Source organism: Apus apus, chromosome 23 (genome assembly GCF_020740795.1).
Source record: "Apus apus isolate bApuApu2 chromosome 23, bApuApu2.pri.cur, whole genome shotgun sequence".
Classification (NCBI taxonomy): domain Eukaryota; kingdom Metazoa; phylum Chordata; class Aves; order Apodiformes; family Apodidae; genus Apus; species Apus apus.
Genome location: NC_067304.1, coordinates 2,498,355 through 2,524,725, shown reverse-complemented (window position 1 = coordinate 2,524,725; position 26,371 = coordinate 2,498,355). Strand labels below are relative to the sequence as shown.

The following is a 26,371-nucleotide window of genomic DNA, read 5'->3' as shown; positions in this document are numbered from 1 at the left end:
CATGTGAAATTCATAAATACACTGGAGGAGAAAGGAGGGGCTGGGGTGGTTTTTCTTTTTGGGGGGGGTAGGGTTGAGAAAGTGTCTCTGGGATTGTGGCCCCAGCTGGGGGGCACCGGGTGTGCGTGGGGTGCGGGTGGGCGCCCCGGGGCTCGGTGCAGGTGGGACAGAGGGATGGAAGGAGGGAATGGAGGCACCAACCAGTCCAGTTAATGAAGAGTTTCGTTCCCCCGGCGGGGCCAGGAGCAGGGAACAGCTGCAGTTTGTGGTGGGGAAGTTTTGGGTTTTCATTTCCCAGAGTTTGGGATCAGGGAGAGAAACGAAAGGAAGCAAAAAAAAAAAAGAACCACGGAAGAACAGAACGAACGTGCTACATATGAGAACTTGGCCCTGGGGTGGGATGCTGGGGCCTTTCCCTGGATTCTTCCCTCTCTCTTTTTCCCCCTGCTCCAGCGACCTCCTGCTTGCCAGGGCCACCTCCATCCACCCTCACAGCCACCTCCATCCATCCCTGCAGCCACCTCCACCATCCCCATGGCCACATCCAACCATCCCATCCACCCATCCATCCCCTCCCCAGGTGCAGGACCAGGGTGGCTCTGCCCTGTCCCAAGGGAATGGGTGGCTTTTCCCATCACCAAGAGGTCAAAGTCCCCATGCTTGGTGGGACACGTGGCATTATGATGGCAGCCAAGACCCTTCCCTGAGCTCTAGGGCTGTCCCTGCTCCTCAGCACCCAACCTGACCCTCCCTGCTCCCCCCATCCCAGGCTCCAGCACCCCTCAAACCACTCCTGCCCTCTGCTCCTCCTGCTGCCTTCACTCCCCCACCAGCACAGAAAACCAGTCCAAACCTGCCCACCATGGGCTTCCCATCCCCCTGCCACCCCCTCCATCACCCTGCTCTGTGCCACCACTGCCAAACCCAACCTCTGTCCCCTCTTGCACCTTGGGGATGCTCTGCCTCAAGACCACACACGCTACCCTGGCTTATTTTGGGCTGCAGCCACAAAAATACCTCCAAGCAGACCCAGTCCCCTGTCCTGGTGTCCCTCCTGTCCTCTGTCCTCTCTGTCCCAAGCCCTTCCCTGCTGGCAGCCTGGCCCTGCATTGCACAATGTGCTTCTCCCTGGACCAGCCACCTTCCTGGCTGCTTCCCATGGGATACAGGCAACCTGGCCCGAGTGGCTGCGGGGAAGCAGCAAAAACCAGAACAGTCAACACAGAAAAAAAGGCCAAAAAGGTGAAAAAGAAGATGGAAAACATCCATATGCAAAGTAAATCAGGCAAATCCACCCTCACCGCTCTCTCCTCACCCAAGCAACCATGGGGGGGGGGTAGATTTAGGCTGGGCCACCCCCAAGTGCAACCCCTGGAGCAGCCACGGAGTTAGGGGATCCAACTGCGATGGAAAAACTGGCTTCTGCTCTGGAGTGACCCCAGAGTGATGGGGACACCCCCAAACCTTCCCTACCCCAGCCAGCTCCCCCTGTTCTGCGAGGCTCCAACCCAAACTCAGCTGCATCCTCCTCCGGGCACCGGGACCAGAGGGTGGGAGGGGAACGAGTCACCCCAGAGGGACAGAACCCTGATGACAAGCACGGTGTCTTTTTAAAAAGAATTAAAAAGCACTTTAATTTAAAAAAAAAACAACACCAAAAAAAAAAACACCAAAAAAAGGAAAAAAGAAAAGCCATAAAAAAGATGGTTTGCATCGTCGATGCCCTCCCACCTTCAGCCCCGGCTGGGCACGGAGGAGCAGCCCGGGGGCTGGTCCTGGGGGGAGCTGGCAGCATCCCCCCAGGTTTGTCACCCTGCTGCCACCTTGGCAGCCTGTCCCCACGTCCCTGCTGCTGCCACCTGCCGTGCGGGACCCGCCGGGCAGCCCCGCAGCTGCTCCCACGCCGATGGGATTCGGACCAGCCCCCGCAACGTCGCTCCCGAGCGATGGGGAAGGAGGGATCTCCCCTAGCACGTCCCGCTGCAGGATGGGTTTCCTTTCTCCCTACTCTTCCTTTCTCATTCTTTTTCTTTTTTTTTTTTCTTTTTTATTTATTTAGGAAAAAAAAAAAAAAAAAAGAAACTCTTCCTAAGTAGAAAACATCTGCGATCGCAAGTCAGTCTTTTTTGGCTATTGTTTTTCTTCCTCCTCCTCCTCCTCCTCTCTTCAAATGACTTCTCTCTCACCAGGCCACAGGTGGCTTTTCTGCACGGCCCCCTCCCTCCCCCCGTGTGCCCCCCGGGGCCCCTGCCTGTCCCCAAGGGCCCCTAGTCCTTGACCAACTTGTAGACGTGGTGCTGGGCGCCGTGCTCGCTGGTGGAGACCTCGAAAACGAAGGCGATGCAGAGCAAGGTTTCCTGGGTATCCCTGTTGGTAACAACCTGTGGCAGAGAAGACAGAGTCAGGAGGGAACTGGGCTCACAGGGAGATGCTGATGTTGTTGAGGTTGTACAGGTTCAGGCACAGCCACTTGAGTTGCAGCATGAAGAACGTGCTACCCAGTTCCTGGGGATCAGGTAGAGTCGTCCTTCAGTTGAACTACCAACAATTTGCTACCCATTATTTGGGAGATTTGCACACCCACTTGATTTGCTCCCTGTAAGTCAGGGAGTTTTTGTGGGCTCCAGCACCAGCACTTGAACTGCACCACCAAAAATCTCCTACCCAGTTTTGGGGGGTGACTTACAAGGGCTCGGGCACAACCTCTCTAATTGCACCATGAAACATTTGCTACCTGTCACCTGGGAGGGGTTGCACAGGCTCAGGCACAGCCACTTTATTTGTGCCACCAAAAATCTGCCACCCATTTCTTTGGGGTTGCACGGGCTCAGGCACAGACGATTTAATTACATCCCCAAAAATCTGCCACCCATTTTTGGGGGGCTTGCACAGGCTCAGGCACTGCATTTGCCCCACCAAAAACTTCCTACCCTTTTTTTTTTAGGTAGGGTTGAGCAGGCTCAGGCACGGCCACTTCATTTGCACCATCAGCATTGGTTCCCTGTAATGAATTCAGGGGGTTTGCACAGGCTCAGGCACAGACACTTTGTATTTACACCACCAAAAACTGAATCCCCAATTTCAGGGGGTTTGCTCAGACACGACCAATTGCACCATCAAAAACTTCCCACCCAATTTTTGGGAGGTGGCCTGGGCCCAGACAGAGCCACCACCAAACCTAAGGACATTTTAATTACACCACCAAAGAATTGCTACCAATTATTGCGTGGACCTCAGGCACAGCCACCTTATTTGCACCAACCCCCCCCAAAAAAAAACACCCCCACCTATTCTGCTTCCCAATGTTGGGGGCGTTGGGTGGGTTCAGGCACAGGAGGGGGTCAAGGCACCACAGGCCATGTGGGACGTTCCCTGGGAAAGAAAGGGAGCTACCTGCAGGATGGTGAAATTCTCCAGGACACTGTTCATCATGTACTTCTCCGGGAGGTGCTTGAGTTTGTGGATGAAGTTGATCATGTACTCGCACATGGGGGAGCGGTGGATGCGGTAGACGAACCGGCCGTTCTCCAGCCGCGCGTACTCTGTCTGCGAGGCACAGCGAGTGAGCAGCCACCCCACGGGGGACAAAACACCCCAGGGACACGGCCACGGGGGTGTGGTGGCCAGCTGGGACATGGTTGAGATGTTCTCTCTTCTCCATCCACATCATACGTCCAGCTCTGGGGCTTTCCCCATCCCAATTCCCACCCCTTCCCGATGTAGCGGGGTGTGGGACTCACCTCCACTTTCTCCACGACCTGCTTCCCAAAGGAGCACACCTTGGTGGAGACCGTGATGGTCATGTTCTCTGCACTGCTGTACTGGCTGCTGACACCGTAGAAAGTGCCCGGCCCGTCCTGGATCGTGCTGTTCAGATCCGCCTGGATGAGAGCAGGGAGATGGTCCCATTAGGTGCCATCATACCCAGCTCTCAATGGAGACAGGGGACACCAGCTTATGGAGCTGCTCAGGATGCTCCTGCTCTCCTGGTGGGGTATGTAACCTGCAACAAGCCCATGGCTCGAGGACAACCCTCCCCATCCTCCCCCTTCCCAGCATCGTACCCAAAATTTGACGAGGAAGAAGGAGTTCTGGGGCCCACGCTCATAGAGCTCCTTGAGGCCACCTTTCTTCTCGGGGAACTTGTCGTAGATCTGGCGGATGTCCACGGCCTCCAGCAGGGGGTCACTGTACGAGGGGTTCGTCTGGCCGATGTGCACAAAGAGGTGTTTGCTGTACTGTAAGGACCGGGGAGGGGACATTAACACGAGAGGTCAGGTGAGTCATAGAATCATGGAATGGTTTACGGGCTGGAAGTGACCTTAAATATTACCCAGTTCCAACCCCCTGCATGGGCAGGGGCACCTCCCACCAGCCCAGGCTGCTCCAAGCCCCATCCAACCTGCCCTTCAACACTGCCAGGGATGGGGCAGCCACAGCTTCCCTGGGCAACCTGGGCCAGGGTCTCACCACCCTCACAGCCAAGAATTTCCTCCTCATGTCCAACCTCAATCTCCCTCTTCCACTTTTCATCCATCCCCCTCATCCCTTGGTATATGCCCTTGTCCCAAGCCCCTCCCCAGCTTTCCTGGAGCCCCTTCAGGCACTGGAAGGTGCTCTAAGGTCTCCCTGGAGCCTTCTCTTCTCCAGGCTGAACACCCCAACTCTCCCAGCCTGGCTCCAGAGCTGCTCCAGCCCTCCCATCATCTCCACGGCCTCCTCTGGACTCTCTCCAGGAAGGCAAGGTACCACCAAGCATCACGACGGGCCCCATCCCAGCCAGGCAGCGGGGACAGGGAGGGGACCGTTACCGTTTCGGCGTCCCGCGGCACTTCCATGAAGGCGGAATACTCGAGGAGCCGCAGCTTGGCGGAGGCGATGGTGCGGTCCTGCCAGACCGGCACGGCCGAGGCGGCTGGCGGGAGCGGAGCCAGGGGCTCGTAACCTGGGGAGGGGGCAGGCAGGGTGGGGACATCCATGAGCCCAGGTGAGCCCCCGCCCCGCTGTCCTCACCACATCCCTTCCCTATTCCGTGCCTCCCAGCACTGAGGTTTTCCCATGGGGTGGCCAAAGCGTGGGGTCCCTCTCAAGGGTGGAAAGGGATGGGGGGGGGGAACACACACAGAGGGATCCCACTCTCTGTGGGGCTCTTGGGTGGGTTTAAACCCAGGTTTGGGGGTTGGGGAGGGGTCTGCAGGTGGGTGGGACGGGACAGGGGACAAACAGGACCTCAGGGGGGAGGAGGGAGCCCCCGCAGCACTTACTGGCTAGTGACGGAGGCATGGATGGCTGGATGGGGTAAGCTGGTTGTGCAAACGGTTTAATGCTGGAAAGCAAAGAGCATCGTTAGATTAACGAGGCTCAGGTGATCCCAGCCCCTCACCAAGGTTGGGGCGGGGGGGGAGGGTCCTGCCCTGCACTGCTCAGGGGGTCTCATACTTACTCCTGAGAGGGTCCAGGCTGTCCTGGGATAGGCCCACTCCAAAACTAAAGGGAAGAGCACAGGGAAGAGTTAGCGGCTTCTGACCACCCCCACCCCTAAAACAATAAATCCCCCTCCCCACCTGCTGCAAACTTCAGGGAGCCCCCAAAGCCCTCAAGAACATCCACCCCACGTGCAGCTCGGGCAGGGGGATCCTGCGTGTGTCACCACCCCCCCACACCCCAGTGTGGTGTGTCCCTGGTGTGTGCATGGTGTCCCCAGCTGGACAGGGGGGGTGGGGGGCTGTCCTCACCCTGGGGGCAGCAGAGAAGACGGCCTGAGGAAGAGGAGGGGGGGGGCTGAGCTTGTTCTGCAGGACGCTGGCCGACACGATCTGTGCGGAGGACATGGATGCCATGCTCTGCAGAGCCTTATCCTTTGAGACCTGGTCCTGGAGAGAGAGGGGGATACAGGAGGGAGAGGGGGGGGTTACACGGGGGTTAGACTGAGACCCCCCCCGCCTCTCCAATCTGAGTCTGCTCGGCAGGTTTTGCAAAGCTTGGAGCTGGTCCTGGATCCCGGCCAAAGGGCCAGGGTGTGGGTGCCTCCCACCTCCACCAAAAGCACCCGTTTTAATTAAGGCTTTATCCTCACAAATGTCCCCTAGGCAGGAGCTGGAAGGTGTCCCCACTCCTCCCCCCCCGGGACACAAAGGGTTTAACCCCTCTGTAGGAAGGTGTGAAAGGCAACGGGGAATTAAAGCATCACAAACACAAGCTCAACTTACCAAGTTCATGGCCTGTCCGCAAAAAAAAAAGGGAAAAAGAAAAAGGTTAGAGTGTTGTGGGAGCCCGTGGACACTGTGTGCACCCCCCAGAGCTGTGCTGCCCCCACCCCAGCTTGTCACCACAGCCAGATTTGGGGAGCAAACCCCTTGACCCAGCTGGTCACTGGAGGATCCGCATGGTGGGCACCAATGCCTGGGCTTAATCCCGCTGGGAAGAGAATGCCAAAGCCTCCCACTATTTCAGGGGGTGGCTGCATGGAGCCTTTGTTGGCTTTTTCATGTCTTCTGCAGCCTTTAACATCCTTCAGAGCCTTTACAACCTCCTCAGCACCCCCAACACTTGTAGCCAGGGCACGGTGAGCACGAGCCACCAGCTCCTGCCCTGATCCCAGCTCCCTGGGACATCTGCACCAACTCCCCTATGGGCACCACCAGGAAGACCCTGGCACACCCCTTTCCATGTGCCTTCTACAGGAAACCAATTATTTTTCCTTCTCCCTTTTGCTCTGGAGGTCACAGCAGGAGCTGGGGGTGCTCCAGGTCCTGCCCCAGGTCAGGACACGTGCTGGTCCTTCCATTTTCCCTTCCTCAGGGATCAATCACTCCCTTTATTTTCACCCAGGGCAGGAAGGGGAGCCCAGGGATGCACAGGGAGCCCTGACTTGCATGTGATCAAAGCTTAAAAATACATATATTGCTCCTGGAAAGGAATTTTCCAGGCCAGGATGGTGCAGGGGGATCTCTGTTCCCTGCCATATTCCTGCTGGCAGCTTAGCTGGAGATGGGGAGCACAGCCATGGACACTGGTCTCCATTCCCAGACCCTTGGGATCATTCCTGCCTCATCTCTCCTGCCCAACCCACAAAGAAGCCTTTTCTTAATTTAATTTCATTATATTTTTGTGTGTGTGCAAAGGCTTCTGCTGTTGCTGCACCCACCATCCCTGGCTGCACCTCTCTGGGTTGGGAGCTGGGTTTAAGATGTCCAAGCCTTCAGGAGCTTCCCAAAATAGTTTGGGTGCCCTCTCCTGGTTTCTCCCAGCACCTTCCTGGCACCCTGCTCATGGGGCACCGGGGTCTCTGCTGAAGGGCTCTGGAGGGCACAGCTTGGTGGGCTCCTGGGCAGCATAAGCCAGAGCTCCTCAAAGCTTTGGGGGCCAAAATGCAGCACCAGCTCTGATGGCACCTGTGGCCAGCCTTGACAGTGTCCCCTGCTGCCAGTCTCAGTGCTGGAGGCTTGGACATAGCACCCAGGATGGGTGACACAAGGAGCTGGCAATGCTTTTGGGACCTTGGAGGTCACAGCAGAGGGGTCTTCCGGGTTCCCACACCTTTGGCAGGGAGCCAGCCCCCCATGGATCTGCCCGTGGAGATGCTTCCCAGCGTGACAGTGCAAGGGCTGACCCAGGAGCATCCCGGGCTGTGCAGCCCAGCTGGGACCTGTCTGTCCCCAGTGGGGACCACTCTGTTCCCCACCTTGCACCGTGTGGGTCCAACCTGAGCAGGGCTCAAACCCGAGCAGGGCTCAGTCCTTTGGAGATGCCCCCACTCCTGTCCGTGCCCCCCCCCATCATCATCCTCCCTCCCCCACCACCACAGAGCTCGGGGGGAGCAGTTATGGAAGGGTTAGTCGGGCTCCAGTTTGGAAGAAGGAAGGAAAGAGAAGCCAACCAGAGAAGAGAGGATGATCCAGTTTTTCCTCGCCCGGCTCCCTTGGCCCCTGGAACCACAGACTACCCTGGTGCTACCATGTCCCCTCCCTGGGACCAGTGTGTCCCCTCCCAGCAGCTCGGCCCCATCTGGACTTGCTACCACCCATATCTCTGAGGTGCCACCTGGGCCATACCAGGACCCTGGTGCATCAGAAGCTGCCAGGCTGGCAGCCTGCAGGGACCCCCGGGACCCTCCTGCTTCTGCCCACATCCCTGCAGCCCCCATCACAAGTGGGGCCAGGTCTCAGCTGGGAGGCAGGCTTGCAATCACCTGGGCTTTGATGGGGACCCCTTTGCACCCCTTGCATGAACCTCACTTTGCCTCACTGGCTGCTCAGGGGGGTCCTTCCCTTGCTGGGTGAAGCCCTGATGATCCCCAAAAAAAGGGGCAGCCCTTGTGCATCACAGGAGGAGGGTTTAAACCCCTATTTCCCCCCAGAGGAATCCTCGCCTGGGTGAAAGGAGGGGATCTGGCACCCAAATCCACCCTCCTGTGGGGGAAAGGGACAGGCTCTGGTGTCCCCACCTAGCTGGAACCCCTCTGGGCATCCTCTCGGGGCATCGCCCAGTGATGCCATTAAAAACTGTCTGGTCCCAGGAGCCGAGGGAGGGGGAAGGAAAAAAAATAAACCAACACCAAAAAAAAAAACCAAACAAAGAGAGGTAATAAAGGAAAGCAAGCAGCACACTGCAGAGCTGAGGGCGTTAGTGGTCAGCAGGCAGGGGTGTTGGGGGGGACACCAGGGAGGGGACACGCGTACCTTCAGCTTGGACTGAATCTCACGAGATTTCCGCCGGGCAAGAACCTGCAAGTGGCTAGAGACCTGCAGAGAGAGAGCAGAAGGAGAGGGGGAACAGCAGAGCCGTCAACCAGAGGAAAGGAGGAGGAAGAAGAGGGGCTGCCCATGCTCACAGAGACACCGCCGCGGACACCTGGGCGAGGGCCCCAAAAACGTACCTTGATGCCAACCTGGTACTCCCGCACCTTCTTCCGAGCTAGAACCTGGATGTGGCTGGACACCTGGTGCCCGCCACGCCGTTCGGAAAGGAAAATACAGAGAGAGTGAAGATAGGGTTTTTTCCACCTCCCCACCTAGCAGGGTGGGATGTTGTTCCCCTCCCCCGGGGAAGGGAGCGTTTGGGGTGATGCTCCTGGAGATGCTGAGGATCCTGCGCCCGCTGTGAGCTGGAGAGAGGAAAATTGGGGTGGGGGGGCAGCCCCTGATGCTGGGCTGGTTGGTGTTGGTTTAGTGCCTCCCCCTCCATTGGGGTGAAGGAGGGAGGTGGTTGAACCCCCATCCCTGGAGGTGTTTCAAAGCCGTGGAGATGTGGTGCTGAGGGACACGGTTTAGTGGTGGACTTGGTAGAGTTGGGTTGAGGGTTGGACTGGATGATCTTAAAGGTCCTTCCCAATCAGAAGGATTCTGTGGAGCCTCTGTCTGTGTTTACCCTCTCCTGGGGCTTCCCAGACAGACAGACAGATCCCCCAGCCCCTGCCAGCACAACGAGCTGCTGCCTGCACACAGCACTGAGGATACAGCTTAGAGGATTTTGGGGGTCCCTGGTTAGTCCAGAGGGGGCTGCAGTGGGACTGCTGGCTCCCAGGGAGATCCAGCAGGGACCAGCTCACCTCCCCCCCGAGGGCTCCTTCTGATTTTGCAGGTGGGAAAAGTGAGAAAAGATTTTTTGTGTGTGAATCCAGACCCCTGTAGGAGCAGGATCCAAAGAAAAGGTGCTGATGCACGGGCAGGAAAGGTGTTGTGTGGCTGGGGTGGGAGGTCCCAGCAGGCAGTGTGGGGGTCCCTGCACCCACAGAGGCTGATTTTGGCAAGTTCCTTCTCCCACCAGTGCCAGGCTGTCCAAGAAGGGACCCCAGACTGCCCAGGACACGACTGCACAAAGGGGACAATGCCACATGCACTTCCCCTGTGCCTTTCCTGAGTCCTCCCTGGAGCATCCCTTTCACCCAGGGACACATCCTTCCTCCCATGAAGGAGGGGTCCAGTTAAGGCTTTAAAGCCCCATTGAGCACTGGTCTAAACACAAGGACAGTGGCCAAACCCTGGTCCCTCTCCCTTCAGCATCAGTCCTGGAGGGATGTCACCCTCACCAGTGCCTGGGGACCAAGAGGGTAGTGCCAACGTAAGTGCCTCCGTGCCCCAAAATCATCAGTCACCCTGTAGTGGGGCAAGCACCCACCCTCCAGTGTCCTGGGCCACCAGCTCTGCAAGGACAGGTGGCACTGTGGAGGGAAGGGCCACAGGATGTGTGACAAAGGGACGTGTGACATCAAGAGCTGCAGCAGTTTGGTCTTTGGACAGGTTTGGTCTCTGCTCAGAGCTGGGGTGGATGTGACACTGCCCACACACTGTGCAGACACAGGGGGGCCACTGCCTGCATCCCTGCCTGCCCCAGCAGCCAAGGTTGCAGGGTGCCGAGGTCAGGGCGAGGGTTCTGCAGGACCACCAGCCCCTCCAGGACCAGCACTGTCCCTGGCAAGAGGGACAGCTTTCTCTCAGCTTTGGGGGACCTTCACCACAGCACGAGTGGTGTGAAGCTCGGCGTGGGGCCGAGGCGGGAACGCTCAGTATCCAGGTAGAGCAGCAAAGAGAGATGCAGGGAGATGCACACGCTGCTTGGGTGGAGATTTCAAGGGCTCCTGCCACCCGTGGGGTGACCCCAGGCAGGTGGGGGGGGTGGGGGCTGGCTGCTGCCTGCTTCTGCACCCCGAATTTCAGGCGTCCCCAGATCAGCCATCCCTGAGAACGTTTGTGCTGCCGACGAAGCTCCTCACCCAGGAGAGGGGCCCTCACTGATGCTGGTGACTCCAGGAGGGGACGCAGAGGATGCCAGCCCCCCAGTCCCTCCCGGGCTTACCTGGCACCCCCCTCCCACCCCCCCCAGAGCCCTCCCAAGAGGAAAACCAGAGCAACAGCCTCACCTGCTTCCTCGTCCGCGTCTTCCCCGTCCGCAGCTTGATGTACCGGGCGATCAGTTCGTTCCGACCTGCGGGCAGAGCCAGGGGGTCAGCCCCGGGAAAAGGGGGGGATCGGGGGGGGGGGCAGCGCCTCCGGGAGGCACCTCCAGCCCCCAGCCCAGCCCAGCCTGACGAGGCCGGTCCTTAATGAGGCCGGTCCTTAATGAGGCGGGTCCTTAATGAGGCGGGCACTACCGGGAGGTGGCGCTGTCAGGACGGCTTGTGCGGCCCGAGGGGACATCGGGGGGGGCCCGAGGGGACACGGGGGTGACCGGCCCCCCCTCCGCCACCGGGACCCACCTTGTGACCCCCACCCCGTCAGGGGTGGCAGCCACCCAGGACCCCCACTTAACAGCGGTGTCCCCAAACATGGGCAACAACAGGCACCCCCCAAAAAACAAAGCCATCCCAGCCAGAGCACCCACGAGGGAACCCACCCACCCTCCATAACCTTTCCCACGGGGGGGTCTTTGCCCCCCTCCCCAGCCCCCCTGCTCCCCCCTACAAGCCGTGCTGGCCTTTCCACCAGTATTTCCTAACGTCCTGGGTTTAATTCAAAGCAGAAGTTGCTTTTGCGCCACATTTTCGGGGCCAGCTGTGGCCAATCTCCCTTCAAACGTCAGAGCAGCTGGGAGCTTTCTTCTCCCAGCCCCAGCCCCGGGCCCCCCCGCTGCTGTGTGTCCCCCCCCCCCATGCACGGGGGCGGCCAGGCACGCCAGATTTATTTTAATGGACCAGATGGTCGTGGTTGGAACTTGTCGAAATGCCCTTGGAGAGGGTTTCGGCTTTAAAAAAACCCAACAACTAACCCTCTTAAAAATATATATATATATTCCCCCCCTTTCCAGCCTTGGAGCAACTGGGTGCTCCCGGGGACACACACACACACACACACATGGGGACAGACAGGGCCAGGTGGTGCACGGGGATGGTTGTGTCTTGGGGTGCCCGTGTTGGGCATGAGTGGGTGGGTTGATGGCCGGGCTGCCGTGGGTCCCTGCACCCCTGGAAATGGGGTGCACTACCAAAACAGCAAGGTTCCCATCCCTCCTGCCACTGCCGGCCTCGTTAGCACCTAACGAGGGCCAGGTTGCCATGGGTGTTCCTTAAGGCCAGGTGAGGTGATGCTCACAACAGGGTGCTGCCAAGGAGTGTGGGCAGAGGGGACCAGGGAGCCAAGCCCTGGCTTGTGGGGGGTGCAGCACTGCAGCATCCCCCTTCCCACACCCTGCTCCCGAATCCCATCCTCTCCCTCCCCATAGTCAGCCCTTGGGAAACAAATACGGGGAAACAAACTTGGGAAACGAATATGGGGAACAAATATGGGGAACAACTGTGGGTGCCTCTGTGCACCCTGGTGGGGCAGAGCCAGCTCAGCACCTCCTGCACCCATCCCACCTTGCCCCACATCCCGGCCACCACCCCAGGCTGCACCCTCACGGCCATCCCTGTGTCCCTGTCCCCTGTGATTCACCCAGGACCGTGCCAATCCCTCCGAGAGGGCACGTCCTCCTCCAAATTACCGCATTCCCCAAATTCCTCTCCCCTGACACCACCACGTGAACCAGTTGGACGGGCTGGGTTAAAAATAACCCGGCGGGCAGCGAGCAAGAGCTGGGGGGGACACACACACATACACAACGTGCCTGTCCCTGCTCCCACCTGCTGCGGGGACACACGTCCCTTGGTCTGGCCCCTTGGTCACCCCCGCAGCGCTGGCACCAGTGGGGCACGGGTTGGTGTGGCCGTGGGCATCCCATGGGTCACCCCCACCCCCCAAAAAAAATAGGTGGTGGGGGTGTGGAGAGCACCTGTACGCCTCTGTGTTGGATGCTGGCATCACCTCGTGCTGCCAGTGGTCCTGGGGGTCCCAGCAGGCCCAGCACTGCTGGCCAGGGGTCCTGGGTGGGAGATACTGGGGAGGGTGGGGGGAGATGAAAGGCGGCTGGCGGGGCCTGCTGCCTCTTTAAGCAGCTGCCAGATGTCTCTGAAAGGCTGGAAAAACCGGTCGGGGCTCGGCAGGCTGCGCAGGGCCCGGCTCCCGGCGGCACTTCAGCTATTCCGGGAGAAATCCGAAAAATGCACCCGCTTGGAAAGCCCTGTGCTCCCCCCCACCCTGCCCCAGCTGCCAGCCCTGACACCCCGGGATGGGGACTCTGGCAAGTGGGGTGGCACGGGGAGCCAGAGTGGGGATGGGGACAGTGGCAACGTGCTGGCTGCAAAGCCTCTTCGGCCCTCTCTGCGGGTGAGGCATTGCCTGTGACAGTGATGGTGACAGTGACAGCAGCATCCTGGGCAGGTGTGTTTTGGAGGCTGGGGATGAAGGCTGCTGGCCCTGGTCCCTCACAGTAATGTGGCAACCCCGGCTTGGAAGTCACTAGCCCTGGGGGTGACATCATGGGAGATGGAGGGGAGGAGGGTCCAGCCTCTACCCCATCAGGGATGGGGGGCATACCATGGCACCTTCCACCACTCTTTGGTGGCACCATGTGCCCTGTGCCAGCATCACGCCCTGTCTGCATCGTCCATCCTCATCCTCCCTGTTGCAGAGCCACCAAGACAGAGTCATCTGGGGAGACAGGCTGAGACCCCTCCCAAACTCATTGCACCAGTGGGTCCAACCAGCTCTGCTGCTACCAACAAAGTCACCAAAAGCCAAGCTGGGGCTGGTGGCTCGGGGTGGGTGGCTGTCCCCAGCAGGTGCTCCTGCCACTGGGTCCTGCTGGGGAAGGTCTGGGGAGCGACGTGGAGGTGAAGGGGAGCGGGAGGGCTGGAGCTGCCCCTGTGCTCCCGCTCCCTGCCCGCACCCGCTCCCTGCCTGACGGGTTCACCAAACCAGTTGGTCCAGCAGGGCCAAGAGAGGGAGGGAGCGGGAGGGACAGCCAGCACAGAGGGAGGGGACATGGGTCACTGCCACCTCCCCGGTCCGGGATCAGAGAATCCCGGAATAGTTTGTGTTGGAAGGGACTTTAAAGCTCATCCAGTTCCAACCCCCTGCATGGGCAGGGACACTTCCCACCAGCCCAGGCTGCTCCAAGCCCCATCCAACCTGCCCTTCAACACTGCCAGGGATGGGGCAGCCACAGCTTCCCTGGGCAACCTGGGCCAGGGTCTCACCACCCTCACACCAAAGAATTTCCTCCTCATCTCCAACCTCCATCTCCCTCTTCCAGCTTAAAGCCCATTCCCCCTCACCCCATCCCTCCCTGCCCTTAGAAAAGAAGCTGCCTCCATCCTTCCCCCATCACTCACCGTACATCTTGCCCTCATCCGAGAGGATGATTTTCCGCCGGCCGCAGGGGGGGTAGATTGCCAGAGCCTCCTGGAAGCTCTGCTCGATGTCCGGACTCCACACGCCCTCGGCATCATTGTCCAGGCTCTTGTCCATGCCGTCCTGGCCATCTTCCCGCCCCTCCCCGGGGCTGCCGCTGGCGTTCCAGCTGTTGGACGCTATGGTGCTGGCTGCTCTGGGCTCCGACCCCGAGCCCCCACGGACACACGACAACCTGCCAGGACACCAGGGACACTCGTTACACCCAGACGACCTGGCTGGGTGGTATGGGGGTGACAGAATGATCCCGGGTCTGTCCCGAGTGCTGGCGCTGTCCCCGCTCACATCCAGGGCCGGGAGCAGCATCCTGGCGTGAGGCATCACACACAGGAAGGCTTTCTTTGGGGACAAAGCCAAGGTTTCCAGGAGTATCCCCAAATCCAAACCACAGGTGAGCACCCAGGGTCCACCCAAGTAAAGCTGGGGAAGGAAAGAACCTGGATGTGCTGCATTTATCCCTACCAGGAGCTCATAGTGCCCACAGGTGACACCTCGAGACGGGGTGGCAGCAGCCCGTGATCCCTGCACTGAAACCAACCCCAACCCAAAAATTCCCACGTCTGGCAAAGGCAGAGCTGGGATTTGAAGGGACACGCCGGGTGGCTCCAAACCAGACCCCACAAACGGGAACCAGGCAGCCAGATCCCTCCAGCAGCCCTACCCCTGGCACTGCGAGAGGCCCCGAGGATGCTCGGTGGGGGCCCTCGGGTGCTCCCCGGCCAGTGGATGATACCGAGGAGCCTTCAACCCTCCTCCTCCTCCTCCTCCCTTCACCCGGCTCCCGGGCTCAGTGTTTTGCAATAACATGTTTGGCGGCAGCTGCCGGCGGTGGGAGCGTTGAGGTGTCTCCTGCGCCGCGTTTCCCGGACGGGCTGGGAGTGTACAAAGGTCTCCGGAGCAGACATCTCCTTTTAAAGGAACTGCAGCAGAGCAGCTCGCTGCTGGCTCACAGCACACTGCTGAGGCCTGCTTGGGTTTTGTTGTTTTTTTTTTTTTTGTAGCGTTTTGTTTTGTTTTATTTTCCTTTTATAAAAAAAGAAACTCCCCCCCCTCCCTCCCTCCTCCCCTTCCCCACCCCGCCCGCCTCCCCCAGCCCCGCTCCCCGTCCCCATCTCTTCTCTCCCTCGCCGTGATGTGATGTCAGCCCCTCCGGTCCCCACCGCCCGCCCCTGCCCGCCGTCCTACCCCCCCTCCCCGTCGCTCCCCCTCTTCGCCGAGCGCTGTGGCCAAATAAGGAGAACTGGATTCTAGGATCGAGCCAGCCGGCCAAGGGAGGGATGGCGGCAGAGGGTGCTGGACAGGCCCCGCGGCACCCCAAGTCCCACGGCACCCCGAGTCTCACCGGACCCCAATTCTCACCGCACCTCAAGTCCCACAACACCCCAAGTCCCATGGCACCCCAATTCTCGCAGCACCCCGAGTCCCACAACACCCCGAGTCTCACAGCATCCCAAGTTCGGTGGCATCACAAATCCCATGGCACCCCGAGCCCCATGGCACCCCGAGTCCCACGGCACCCCAGTTCTCACAGCACCTCAAGTCCCACCACACCCCGAGTCCCGTGGCACCCCGAGTCTCATAGCATCCCAAGTTCTGTGGTATCCCAAATCCCATGCCATCTTGAGTCCCACGGCACCCCAAGTCCCATGGCATCAGAGCCTGCTGCTGGGGTGCTCCATGGGGCAGCCCCCCCAGAGGGGTGGCTCTGTGGGGACCCTCTGCTGCCCCCAGCCCAGCAAGCCTAGCAGAGCTCTGACCTAACATGGCACCAACAACCGGGTCTGTGGCTGCCCCAGCTGGGTGCTGAGCCCCGGCTGCACCATGGCAGCCCCAGGACCTCCCTGATATGGAGGAACCAGAGAGTTCCTGCACCACAGCAGCCTGACTCCCCCCAGTCCCCAAACCCCTGGAACCCTACAGCCCCCAGCTGCACTGCAGCAGCTCAAGGGACCCCATCCTCAAGACCCTGCAGTGGCCTGGGACCCCCTGCACCATCCCAGGACCCCCGGGGCTGCCATCAGCTCACCCTGAGAAGGAAAAGCCCAAGGAGCTGGTGCTGGGGCGGGGGTGACTTTGTAGGGACCCACTGGATCCCCTGCTCCTCCCTGCCCTGACTGATGGGTGCTTTTGGGGCCACAGGCGAAGCTTTGGAGCCAAGGCTGAAGCCACAGGGTTGACAGCAAAGCTATAGGGCTGGTAGGATCCTGGAACAAGCAGCGTGACCAGTGTCCCGGGTCACTGTCACGGTGCTGGGCTCTACAACCCAAGCCCCCTCCCACACCACTGCCCCCCCTGCAGGGAAACCCCAGCCCAGCCTTTCTGGGGAAGCCGGGAGAGGAGGGAGGGTGATGCCGGGGCTCCGGCCAAGGTGAGGAAGCAGCTCCTCCTCCTCCTCCTCCACCGAACCTGCTTTTGGCCAGCCCGAGACACTGGATTTCCTGGAGGGAGGGTGCAAGGCTGACGCAAGGCAGGGCCGAGCTCCGTGCTCCACCCAGGCCTTACAAAACACCAACAACACGAGCAATTAGGGAACCGGCAGGGCTGGACAGCCTGCGGACCCACCGCCCGCCAGACCTGCTCCGGGCAGGGAGGGGACTGGACCTGCCAGAAAACATGGCACTGGCTGCTGCCTCCCAGCTGCTCCCCGGGCTGGGGGGAGAAGCCCCTTCCCCGTGGAGCAGGCATCTCTGTAGGTCTTGGGGAGCCCAGACCACGGTGGGGATGCTCCCCCCATTGGGAAACTCATCCTCCATGGGGATGCTCCCACGCCGTTGGGATGCTCGTCCTCCATGGGGATGATACTCACTGGCACCCATGCCAGGAGGGAGCCCTGCATCCCTCTGCCTTAGCAGGGTGCCACGCACCACCCCAAGGCTTCAGAGGGTGCTGGAGGGGGGGCTGCACCCATGGGAAGTCCCCAGTGGGTGCGGGATGGGAGCCTGCAGTGGGCAGGGGAGGATGCTGCTGGGACAGCTATTATCTCCCTGCAAGGCCAAGGCTGTGCCAGGCACGGTGTTCCCACGGGCTCAGCACCGTGTGCCAGGAGCAGGGGGCAGCCCTGGGGCTGGTGCAGGCAGCAAAGAGCTGCTTGGGGCTGGAAAGCCTGGAAAAGCAACAAGAAGCCTCTTGAAACCCCACAAAAGCAAAGTGGAGGGCTGCACGGAGGGAGGGGTGCTTGGGAGATGGGTGTTTTCTAGGGAAGGGGGAGAAGGAAATATTTTGGAGGCAGCAGCTGTGCTCGGGACGCTGCAGTGGGCACCCAGCTGGGGCCAGGAGCGGGTGCTGAGGTCAGGAGCAGGGTGCTGCTGGGACCAGTACAACCAGCAGCGATAGTGATCAGACTGAGGGTGTGCAGAGGAGAGGCCTGGGAGCACAGGGACATCACTGCTTGGAGCCCAGGGCTACAGGGCCACTATGTGGGCAGAGATACCTGTCACCCCCACGAAGCCCCCAGGCACAGGGTGGCACCTCGTCCCCAACCCGTACTGGGCCAAACCCCCATGTCCCAGCTGCACTGGGATGCACAGCCAAGAATGAGGGTCTGCCCAAAGCAGTATGTCCCCCCCAGGCACCACTCTACACCAGTCAGCCCTGCCTTGTCCAGTTTCACAGCATGGGGACCTATGTCTCTCACTGTGCTCCTTACTGGCCCTGGCCACCAACCTGGCTGGTCCCATGGTCAGTGGTGGTGTCACCTGTCCCTGGGGACAGCCCCCAGGCTGCTGCTCTCTCACCCTTTGCAAAATGGGAGAGGGGTGGCTATTGCCACAGCATCCCCCCAAAAACACACGAGGTGCACATCCAATCACCAGCACCTGCTGCACAAGGGGGCCTGGAGCACGTCCCCAAGCCAATACCATCCAAGGGGACAAGGTGTGGGGCAGAGAGACCCCAAGGTCTCTTCCTTATCCAGGACTTCCCTGACCCACAGTGGGACAATCCCCGGCAGAGTGTGGGACACTGAGGAGGGAAATGAGCAGACCCTGCGAAGGGGAGGTCTGGCTCCATCTCAGCTCCATCCTGCCTTCCCATTCAGGGGGCCACGGGTGATCCAACCCTTCTCCCTCCCTCCCTGCATCCCTCCCTCTCCCCCTGCACCCGGACCCCCCGGCGAAAGGAGAAAAGTTCACTGACAAGCCCGGGCAGGCGCGGCGCAGCGCGGTGCTCAGCCCTGTGCTGGCACAGCCCCAGCGGGGGCACGTGTGAGGCCACCCTCACCCCCTCTCCCCATCACCACCACCAGTGGCACCTGCACCCCAGCGTGGGGGAAGAAGCCCCCATCCTGCCCCACTGCAGGAGGAGGTCCCTGGGGATGCCGAGAGGGGCAGCTCCACCAGGCAGGCACCCAAATGAGCAAACCCCAAAGCTGGTGCTCAAGGGTACCCCCACTCCCCCCCTGAGCCCCTCCTGGCACATGGGGGCTCAGTGAGAGCTCAGTTGGGGGTCCAAGACAGGCAGCAGTTTATATGCAGGCAGAGGCCTTGGTTAACATGCTCAGTATTTCAGGTAGGGGTCATTAACAGGCTGCTTGTTTCAGGCAGGGGAGCACTGGCAGGGTGCAGTGTCCCCACTGCCACCTCTGCCCACCCCATCACATGGCTGGGAATGGGGCCAGGGGGAAGGCTGCCCACACCATGGACATGGGCACAGGTCTAGAGAGCCCTTCAAATGAAATGGCTCTTCAAAGATCACAGGGGACCCCAGCAAGGCCACAACACACGAGGGAAGATGCTGCCCCATCTACCAATGTCCCCAGCACCCTGCACCGAGCCCTGATGCTCTCAGCTCAGCCTGGCATGACAGGCTGCCCTTGCAATGGCCAAGTGGCTCTCACAGGAGCCCCACAGCCCTGGCAGCTCACCCAGGGACCCTTTGGGACCACCCTGCCCCATGTCCTGCCCTGATCCCACAAGGGACACCATCCTGGCTGGCACGTGGCCGTCCTGGGGACAGCCAGCTCCCATCGGGGCAGGCAGCAGCAGCCCAGCAAGACCGGGCTTGGCAGGGAGGGTGGTGGAAGGAGGTTTGTTTACATCGTGCTCCTCTTCCAAACAGCTCTCTGGGCTGTGGTGAGGGATTCCCCGGCTTGGGAAGGGAAGGGATGGGCGGCCGCCCTGTTCCCTGCCGCCCTTTTCCCTCCCACCCAGGTTTGCATCTCCACCCTGAAGGCACCCCTGGCACGGGCTAGGGACCTGGGCAGTGGCAGAGCCCCCCGTGTGCCTGCCCGGCTCCCCAAGAGACAGCCCGACTAATTTCCTCCCCTCTATCGCTTCCTGTCCCTTCCGGCTTGGCGGGCAGCTCAGGAAGCAATCGGAGCAGGGAAACCACGGGAGGCCACGTGGCAGCATCCCACCAGGGTCTGCAGCACTGCCAGGGCCACCCTGAGCATCTGCCCCCCTGCTCCAGCTGGACCCCCACAGCCAAAGGGTCCCCCCAGCTCTCAGCAAAGACCTGAGCCCCCAGGCAGGGATACAGCTGGTCATAGAATCATAGAATCCCAGACTGGTTTGGGTTGGAAAGGACCTTAAAGATCATCTAGATCCAACCTCCTGCATGGGCAGGGACACCTCCCACCAGCCCAGGCTGCTCCAAGCCCCATCCAACCTGCCCTTCAACACTGCCAGGGATGGGGCAGCCACAGCTTCTCTGGGCAACCTTTCTTTCAGCTTAAAACTATTCCCTCTCATCCTATCCCTCCATGTGGTGCAAAGCCCAGAGGAGCTCAGCACCCCATCCCAAAGGACCATAGGCAAATGAGAGGAGAACTTGAGTGATTTGATTTCCAGATAAAATTTGGGCAGGAAGAAGGAGGAAAGGGACCGAGCAGAACCCAGGGCACAGCCCAAGATGCTCCCTCCTAACAGCAGAGCAAACCAACCCCTCCATCTCCTCCCTTCTCTCCCTCCAGCCCCAGCAGGGTGGCAGAGCTGGGTTTCGGCTGCTGGAGAACCTGAGCCGGTTTTGCTTAAGCCTCCAGGTCCCAAGACCTGAGGGCAGGGGACAGAGGGACACGGGAACCCAGCTTCCCTCCCTCCCTGGCCCAATTACGGCCGCCCTGCCCAGGCAGGACGGGGCGTTTCACCCAGCAGCGCATAAATAGAAAGCTTTTTTGCAGCATTAATTGCTCTCTGCGTTATGAAACGAGTTGGATGGAAACAACAGGGTTGGAGTCACCTGCTGGGGATGGGCCACTGCCATGGCCACCCCGTGACACCTCCAGCCTCGGTGGCCTGTGTCACAGCCAGTGCCAGGGCACAGCACCCTGGGGACTGCTGAGTTTGCTTTTCTCCCCCGTCAAAATACACCCATCCCAGGACCAGCTCCTGCACACGAGGTGTGACCACCACGTCCCCAGTCCCTGGGGACTCCCACTTATCCCAAGGGGAAGCCAAGGGTCCCCAGGGTCAAGGAAGCCCTGAGGGAGCCCAGGACCAGGTATCAGAAAGACCCTGCCAGCCCTTGGACCCACTCCTGAAAGGAGAAATCCTTCCACGGAGGAGTTTCGGGTGCTGCTGACCCATTTTGAGTCATTGCAGCAGGGCCATGGAAAACCTCTTTCGGGGGAACACCGGCTGCCAGGACAGGAGGAGGAAGGCTGCAGTGCATTTCACACCCACCCCCGGCTGCCTCCACCCCCGCGAAACCCAACCCTGCCCAGGGAGCAGCTGCTCCTGCTGCCCGTGCCACGGCACCACCGGGGCCAGCGGGAGGAACCCGGCAGGACGGGGGGTGTGAGAGCTGACCCCCCCACCAGGCACCCGGCGAAGGGGGCACCAGGTGTCCTGGAGACATCCCTGGCTGCCAGAGAGCAGGGCGAAAACGTGACAGGGCAAGGTGACCACTCTCTCAGGAAGCTCGGGACAGCGGGGACACCGGTGCCACCCCCCACAAACCGCATGGACAAGCTGCTCTCAGAAAGGGATATTTTGGCTTAGCACCATTTTCCTGCACGGAATCACCCGGGTGAGCAAACCCTGGAACGTGCCAGGAGCTCGGTACTGGTGGCAGGGCATCACCTCCTCCCAGCACCTCTCAGTGCCACCCGAGCCCAGAGCTGGAAACGGGCACAAGCAGCTCCCGCGGATTGAAAAATTGCTCTGGAATCCTCGGGGAGGAAAGTTGCTAAAAATACACGAAGGCAGGATTCTTGGTGAAAGAAAAGAGCGCCAGAGAGCCTGGCACGGTGCCCGAGCCCCCTGCCCCATGCCCTGACATCAGAGCTGGACCCTGACCCTCCAATTTATGATGCCACCTGGGCAAGGCTGTGGCGGGGCACGGTGGCCACTCCAGAGAAGAGCGGGAGTCCAGATCCACGCCAGAGATGAGCACAGGGACTGGTGAGCACCAAGGGAGCACCAAGGGAGCACCAAGGGAGCCCCCTGCCTGACTCATCTGCCAAACACGTGGGCAAGAAGCTGGGCAGGAGGAGAGTGGGGTCTTGCACCGGGTCTTTACTCCCATGCTGAGAAACACCCGGATTTTCCTGCTAATAAAAACCCGACGCTCGCTCGGGACGGGGGCTCGCGTGCCTGCGCTCGGTGTGCTCCTTCCCAAACCCGAATTGCCTAAGCCGGGGGGGGGAGCTGAGGGGGGGGAAAGGCAGGAGCTGGCTGCCTCTGGGGGAAGGGCGGGCGGCGAGGAGCTGGCATGGGAACGTCAGCCCATCCTCCACGCACGCCGCGCCGCTCCGCGTCTGTAAACTTTGAACATCTTCCGGAGAGAAGTTAGTGGCTATTGTGAACAGCTGGATCTAATTTTACGAGGAGCGAGGAGGAGACAGTCGTGGGGAAATAATAAGGCTTGGCGCTCCCAGGCGAGGATCCCCCAGCCCGGCCAGCCCTCCTGCCTCCACCGCACCCCGCCGGGGATCAGCGCCGGCGAGACGGGGAAACTGAGGCACGGAGCGGCGCGGGGCTCAACCTGGGTAATGCAAACCAGGAGTCTGGGGCATCATCACCACGTGCGTCTCCAGACCCGTTGCCCCCTCCAGCAGCCAGGGGTGGCATGGCTTGTCCCTGTGGTGGAAAGCCAGGCTGCCAAGGCAGGGCCACCTCCCCAACCCATGTCCCGGGGACGCTGGCGCACACTCCCAGTGTTCATGGGCACCACAGCGCAACCCATCCCTCCAGCCGGCTGCTCCTGGAGAGGCTCTGCCCACCTCCTAAAATTAGCTCCAGCTCCACTGTCCCATCCCTGGCCACCCCCTGCAGCCGGGGGAGCTCTGCCAACACACGCTCCGGGTCCGCACCGATCCCCCCGGCAGAGAGGGGGAAGGGGATAAACCAGCCCCCTCCGTCGCTCTCATCTCGCTCGCCAGCCACAAGTCACCTGCAAACAAACATTTCCTGGCCTTGAATTTCTGACAGGGTGAAGCACAGCCCTGGAGTCGCCTTTGGTGCCTCTGGCTGAGGATGAGCTCCAGGTTGGCTTTAGCCAGCTGAGACCTGGCGCATCTGGTGACACACCAGGTGCCCAGCTGGATGGCAGAGGCACGTGTGGTGGGTTTTGGTGCCACTGCCCTCTCATGGCATGTAACGCGGGACACTGGGGACACTGGAGAGCTGCATCTGTTCGGGACCAGGTGAGGGGACACACTCCGGTGGGGCTCGCACTGCCAGGATGGGATGTGTTTTGTGCAACCCAGCATTTGTGTTTCTCCAGACCCTTCACCTATAGGATCCCATCAGCTGTGCCAATGCAGAGCCCTGTGTGAACACCATCCCTGCAGGGCCACCAGCTGCCACCTCTGGGGATGAAACCATGGGGTTCAAGGCCTGTCACCTTGAAGGGCTCAGCCACACCTGGTCACCACAACACCCCACATAGGGAGCCCGAAATGGCGCCCAGCACCACAGGACCCCCCTATCTGGCACCACGAGGAGCTTTAACCGGGGCCCCTCGCTCCCATTTCACAGGCGGGGAAAACCGAAGCACCGGGAGTTGTAGCGGCGTGTCCGGACCCGCCGCGGGATCCGGCCGCGCGTTATCGAGGAGGGGGGGAAACGGCTCCTGCTGCGTGTCCCGCCGGCTCACCCCATCATTACCTCCCCTCCCTCCCTCCAAAAAAACATTTCATAAGCTGCCACGTGACGGTGGCAACAGCGAACGCCCACGCGCTTCAGGTCCCCGCTCCGACCGCAACACTCAGGTGCCCGGGCTCGGCCGCCGTGGCCCCGGCATGTCCCCAGCCCCTGGCCTGGTCACTGACCCCAAATAACACCTTGGATGGGCAGCTGAGAAGCTCAGAGCATGGCCTGGCTCCCCAGAAAATCCCACAGGGATGGGAGCTCCCAAAATCAAAGGTATCTGTTTATGTCCCACCCACCAGCAGTTCCCAAGGTGGTGCAAAGACCACGGCGGCCCCACCAGCCCTTTGTTATTGCCATCAAGAGAGAGAGAGAAGCTCCTAGCCATGGGACATTTTTTGGACAGCATCCATCCATCCATTGATGGATCCCAACCCCACAAAAGCCCTGGGATGGGTCTTGCCACACAAACCCTGGCAGCACCCTTGGTTTGCAGCCCCGTTCTGTGCTCTTCTCCTCCATCCTCTGCTCCCACAAACAGGAGAAGAGGTACTAAGGCACGAAAACATTTTTTTCCCTGTGAACAGCCCAAAATTGCCCATTTCCTCCCGTTCCAACCACTGCACGGCCACACCACTCCCACCACTGAGCTCACCTGCCACCAGCCTCGTGCTCGCTGCGTGTTTTGACGGGAGTTGCGCGGTTACTCGCTTTTTAATACATTAATTACAGCTGATTACCACGGCCACCCCCACCTCCCCAGAGCCACGACCTGCTCACGCAGCACCAGGGCCATGGCGACTCACCTCCCAGGCCACTCAGTGGTGGCAAGATGGGGATTGAATGGCAATTTAAAAGGAGATGCTCTTTCTGGTATCGCGATCAATAGCGACTGTATGTCACGGGAAATGGATGCGAGTCCCTTCTGTTGACCAACGTGAGGCTGGAGGGGGCTTTGCTTCACAGGAGGGGGGTGTTAGAGGTGGGATGGCTGCTGGAGGGTTCATCTCTGAGTCCCTTCGCCCCACAAAATGCCCCAGCTGGCGCGTCTCCCCGCTCTGAGCTGAGCCCTGGTACCACAGTCACCCCAGTCAGGACAGGGGTCCTCAAAATACAGGAGCCTGCCACGGATCCTACCACTTCCGAAGGGTTATTTTTGTTGGAAAAGCCAGTGTGGTGCCAGCTGTGTGCCTGCCCAGGGAGGGAGCTGGGTGCCCGAGGTCCCTTGGGGACGGCGATGTCTCCCCCTGCCATGTCACCCAGCTGGAAGGGGGCAGCTGCTCGCCCCACACAGATCTGCGGCCCCTTCCCATGGGAATGCCAGCCTTGAAAGCCCAAACAGGACCAAATCCAGTGCCTTCTATCAACGGGACACTCGTGTCCATCCTCTCTGGTGGGGAAGTGCCAGGAGCGTTGCTTGGGCAGCGCCACCGTGACTGTCACCTGTCTCACCAGTGGGGTCTCAGCCCTACCACCCCCCACCCATTTCTCCACCAGCGTTGCCATTGGGTGACCTTGACAAACTCTCGCCCCTCACCCACTTTGGGGACCCTCTTCCCTCCATCCCACGGGGAAAACAACCCACTCCAACAACCCACCCCAAGAGCCGGACGAGGGGACGGGCTCTGAGGCCAGCCCAGGGCTGGCGGGTGCATGGGAGGGGATCACCGACCTGGCAGACCCCCAAATCTCCACCTGAGCACCCCAAAAACCAGGGTGAGGGATGGCAGCCCTGCCAGCAGGGCCCCCCAGGGTGGCCGGGCAGTGCCAAAGCCCTGACTCACGGCGTGCACGTACCCGCGCGGGGTAAAGCGATAGGAGGGGAGAGAGGACGTTGGAGCCCAAAATACCCCGGCGCGCCTGACACCGGAGATTAGCGCTTCTCTGGTGGGACGCTCGCCCGGCCCAGCTCACCCCAGCTCCCCACACAACACCAAAACCCCCCCCAAAACACCAAAGAAACCCCCAAACCTCTGCCCCTCGCCTTCTCCCCATGCCAACCACCCAACAACGATGGGGGCTGCAAGGCCTCCAGTACCATTTCCAGCTGGTTTTTCCCTAAAATATGGGGATTTTGTTTCCTCAGCTGGTACAGGCCGAACGTGCTCCCAGGGCCTGCGTGGTTTTGGGGGGCGGAAGCGGGCGACACGGCGAAGGCTTGGCCTTATTTTCCTTTCCAAGGGGGTTAAGGGGAGGGGGGGGAAACAAAACAACCCCAAACAGAAGGAGGGTGTAAAAATAAAATAATAACAATAATAATAAAAGATGACACACCGCTGAAAATTATCCACCTAATTGCCCCCTCGTTAGCAATGCTCCCTTATGACGAGGCACAAAGTGGTTCGCATACAGTCAGTGGATGGTCATCCCCTACATGCGTGTGACACACATGTAATGTGACACGCGTGTGGCTCTCACCCCCCCCTCCCCCCCACCCCCCCCCCCCACCACCCAGGACCCCCTTTTCCTCCTTGCGCCGTTTTCCCGGGGGGTGTTTTAGCCGGGGCCGGGAGGTGGCTGGGCCGGTTTATCGCTTTTCTATAGCGCCTGGAGCACTCCCCGCTCCCGACGTATGGGCCATACCCTCTACACAAGGGCCCTTTGTAACCCTATAGCCCGGGGATGCGCCGGAGGGTTGTGTGTGTGTGTGTGTGTGTGTGTGTAGGGGGGGGGGGGGGCAGCTCAGCCCCGACGGGGCGGGAGCTTGGGGACCTGGGGAAGGATTAAGGACAACTTGGGGACACCCCGGCTGTGCCCCACACATACACCCCATGGGGAGGGGGGGAGCGTCGATGGGGGAGCCCCGAGGGAGGGGAGGTAACGGGGGGGTGCGACCCCGCCGCCCCCCACCATCCGCCGGGGCTCGGTAAGGGCTGAGGGCCGGGAGGAAGGAGGAGGAGGAGGAGGAGGAGGTGGAGAAGGAGGAGGAGGAGGAAGGGGGGTTGGGAGTCTCTTCCCGGCGAGCTCTTACCTGCTCCGTGCTCCGGAGGGGCTGGGCCGGCCGCGGGTGCCGGGACCGGGACCGGACCGGGACCGGACCGGAGCCGGGGCCGGGCCGGGGAGGGCGGCAGGAATGCGGGGAGCGCGGCGGGCTCCCGGGTCCGCGCACGGAGCCAG

The 26,371-nt window shown here is 60.6% G+C and overlaps 1 protein-coding gene across 2 annotated transcripts; it reads right to left on the bottom strand.

The window, feature by feature from the left end:
• Positions 1-879: 879 nt before the first annotated feature.
• On the bottom strand, positions 880-26,371 carry TEAD3 (TEA domain transcription factor 3). 2 transcript variants are annotated; one of them, XM_051639278.1, is made up of 14 exons: positions 26,226-26,371; positions 14,150-14,403; positions 10,862-10,926; positions 8,879-8,941; positions 8,682-8,744; positions 6,210-6,221; positions 5,736-5,873; positions 5,444-5,487; positions 5,265-5,326; positions 4,812-4,945; positions 4,065-4,238; positions 3,741-3,881; positions 3,394-3,546; positions 880-2,381 (listed from the first exon to the last, which is right to left on the bottom strand). In XM_051639278.1, the coding sequence occupies exons 2-14, from the start codon at positions 14,283-14,285 to the stop codon at positions 2,268-2,270; spliced, it is 1,299 nt and encodes a 432-aa protein (XP_051495238.1). In that variant the 5' UTR covers positions 14,286-14,403; positions 26,226-26,371; the 3' UTR covers positions 880-2,267. The 2 variants fall into 2 exon arrangements, with proteins under 2 accessions (XP_051495238.1, XP_051495240.1); XM_051639280.1 differs by lacking the exon at positions 8,879-8,941.

Bases quoted from the DNA above. Each gene is read 5' to 3' on its own strand.
- TEAD3 (XM_051639278.1), bottom strand. From the start codon at position 14,285: ATGGACAAGAGCCTGGACAATGATGCCGAGGGCGTGTGGAGTCCGGAC. The intron at 5,488-5,735 runs GTGAGGACAGCC...TCTTCCCTTTAG, and splicing joins TCTTCTCTGCTGCCCCCAGG to TTTTGGAGTGGGCCTATCCC. The intron at 2,382-3,393 runs GTAGCTCCCTTT...TCTCTGCCACAG, and splicing joins AGAATTTCACCATCCTGCAG to GTTGTTACCAACAGGGATAC.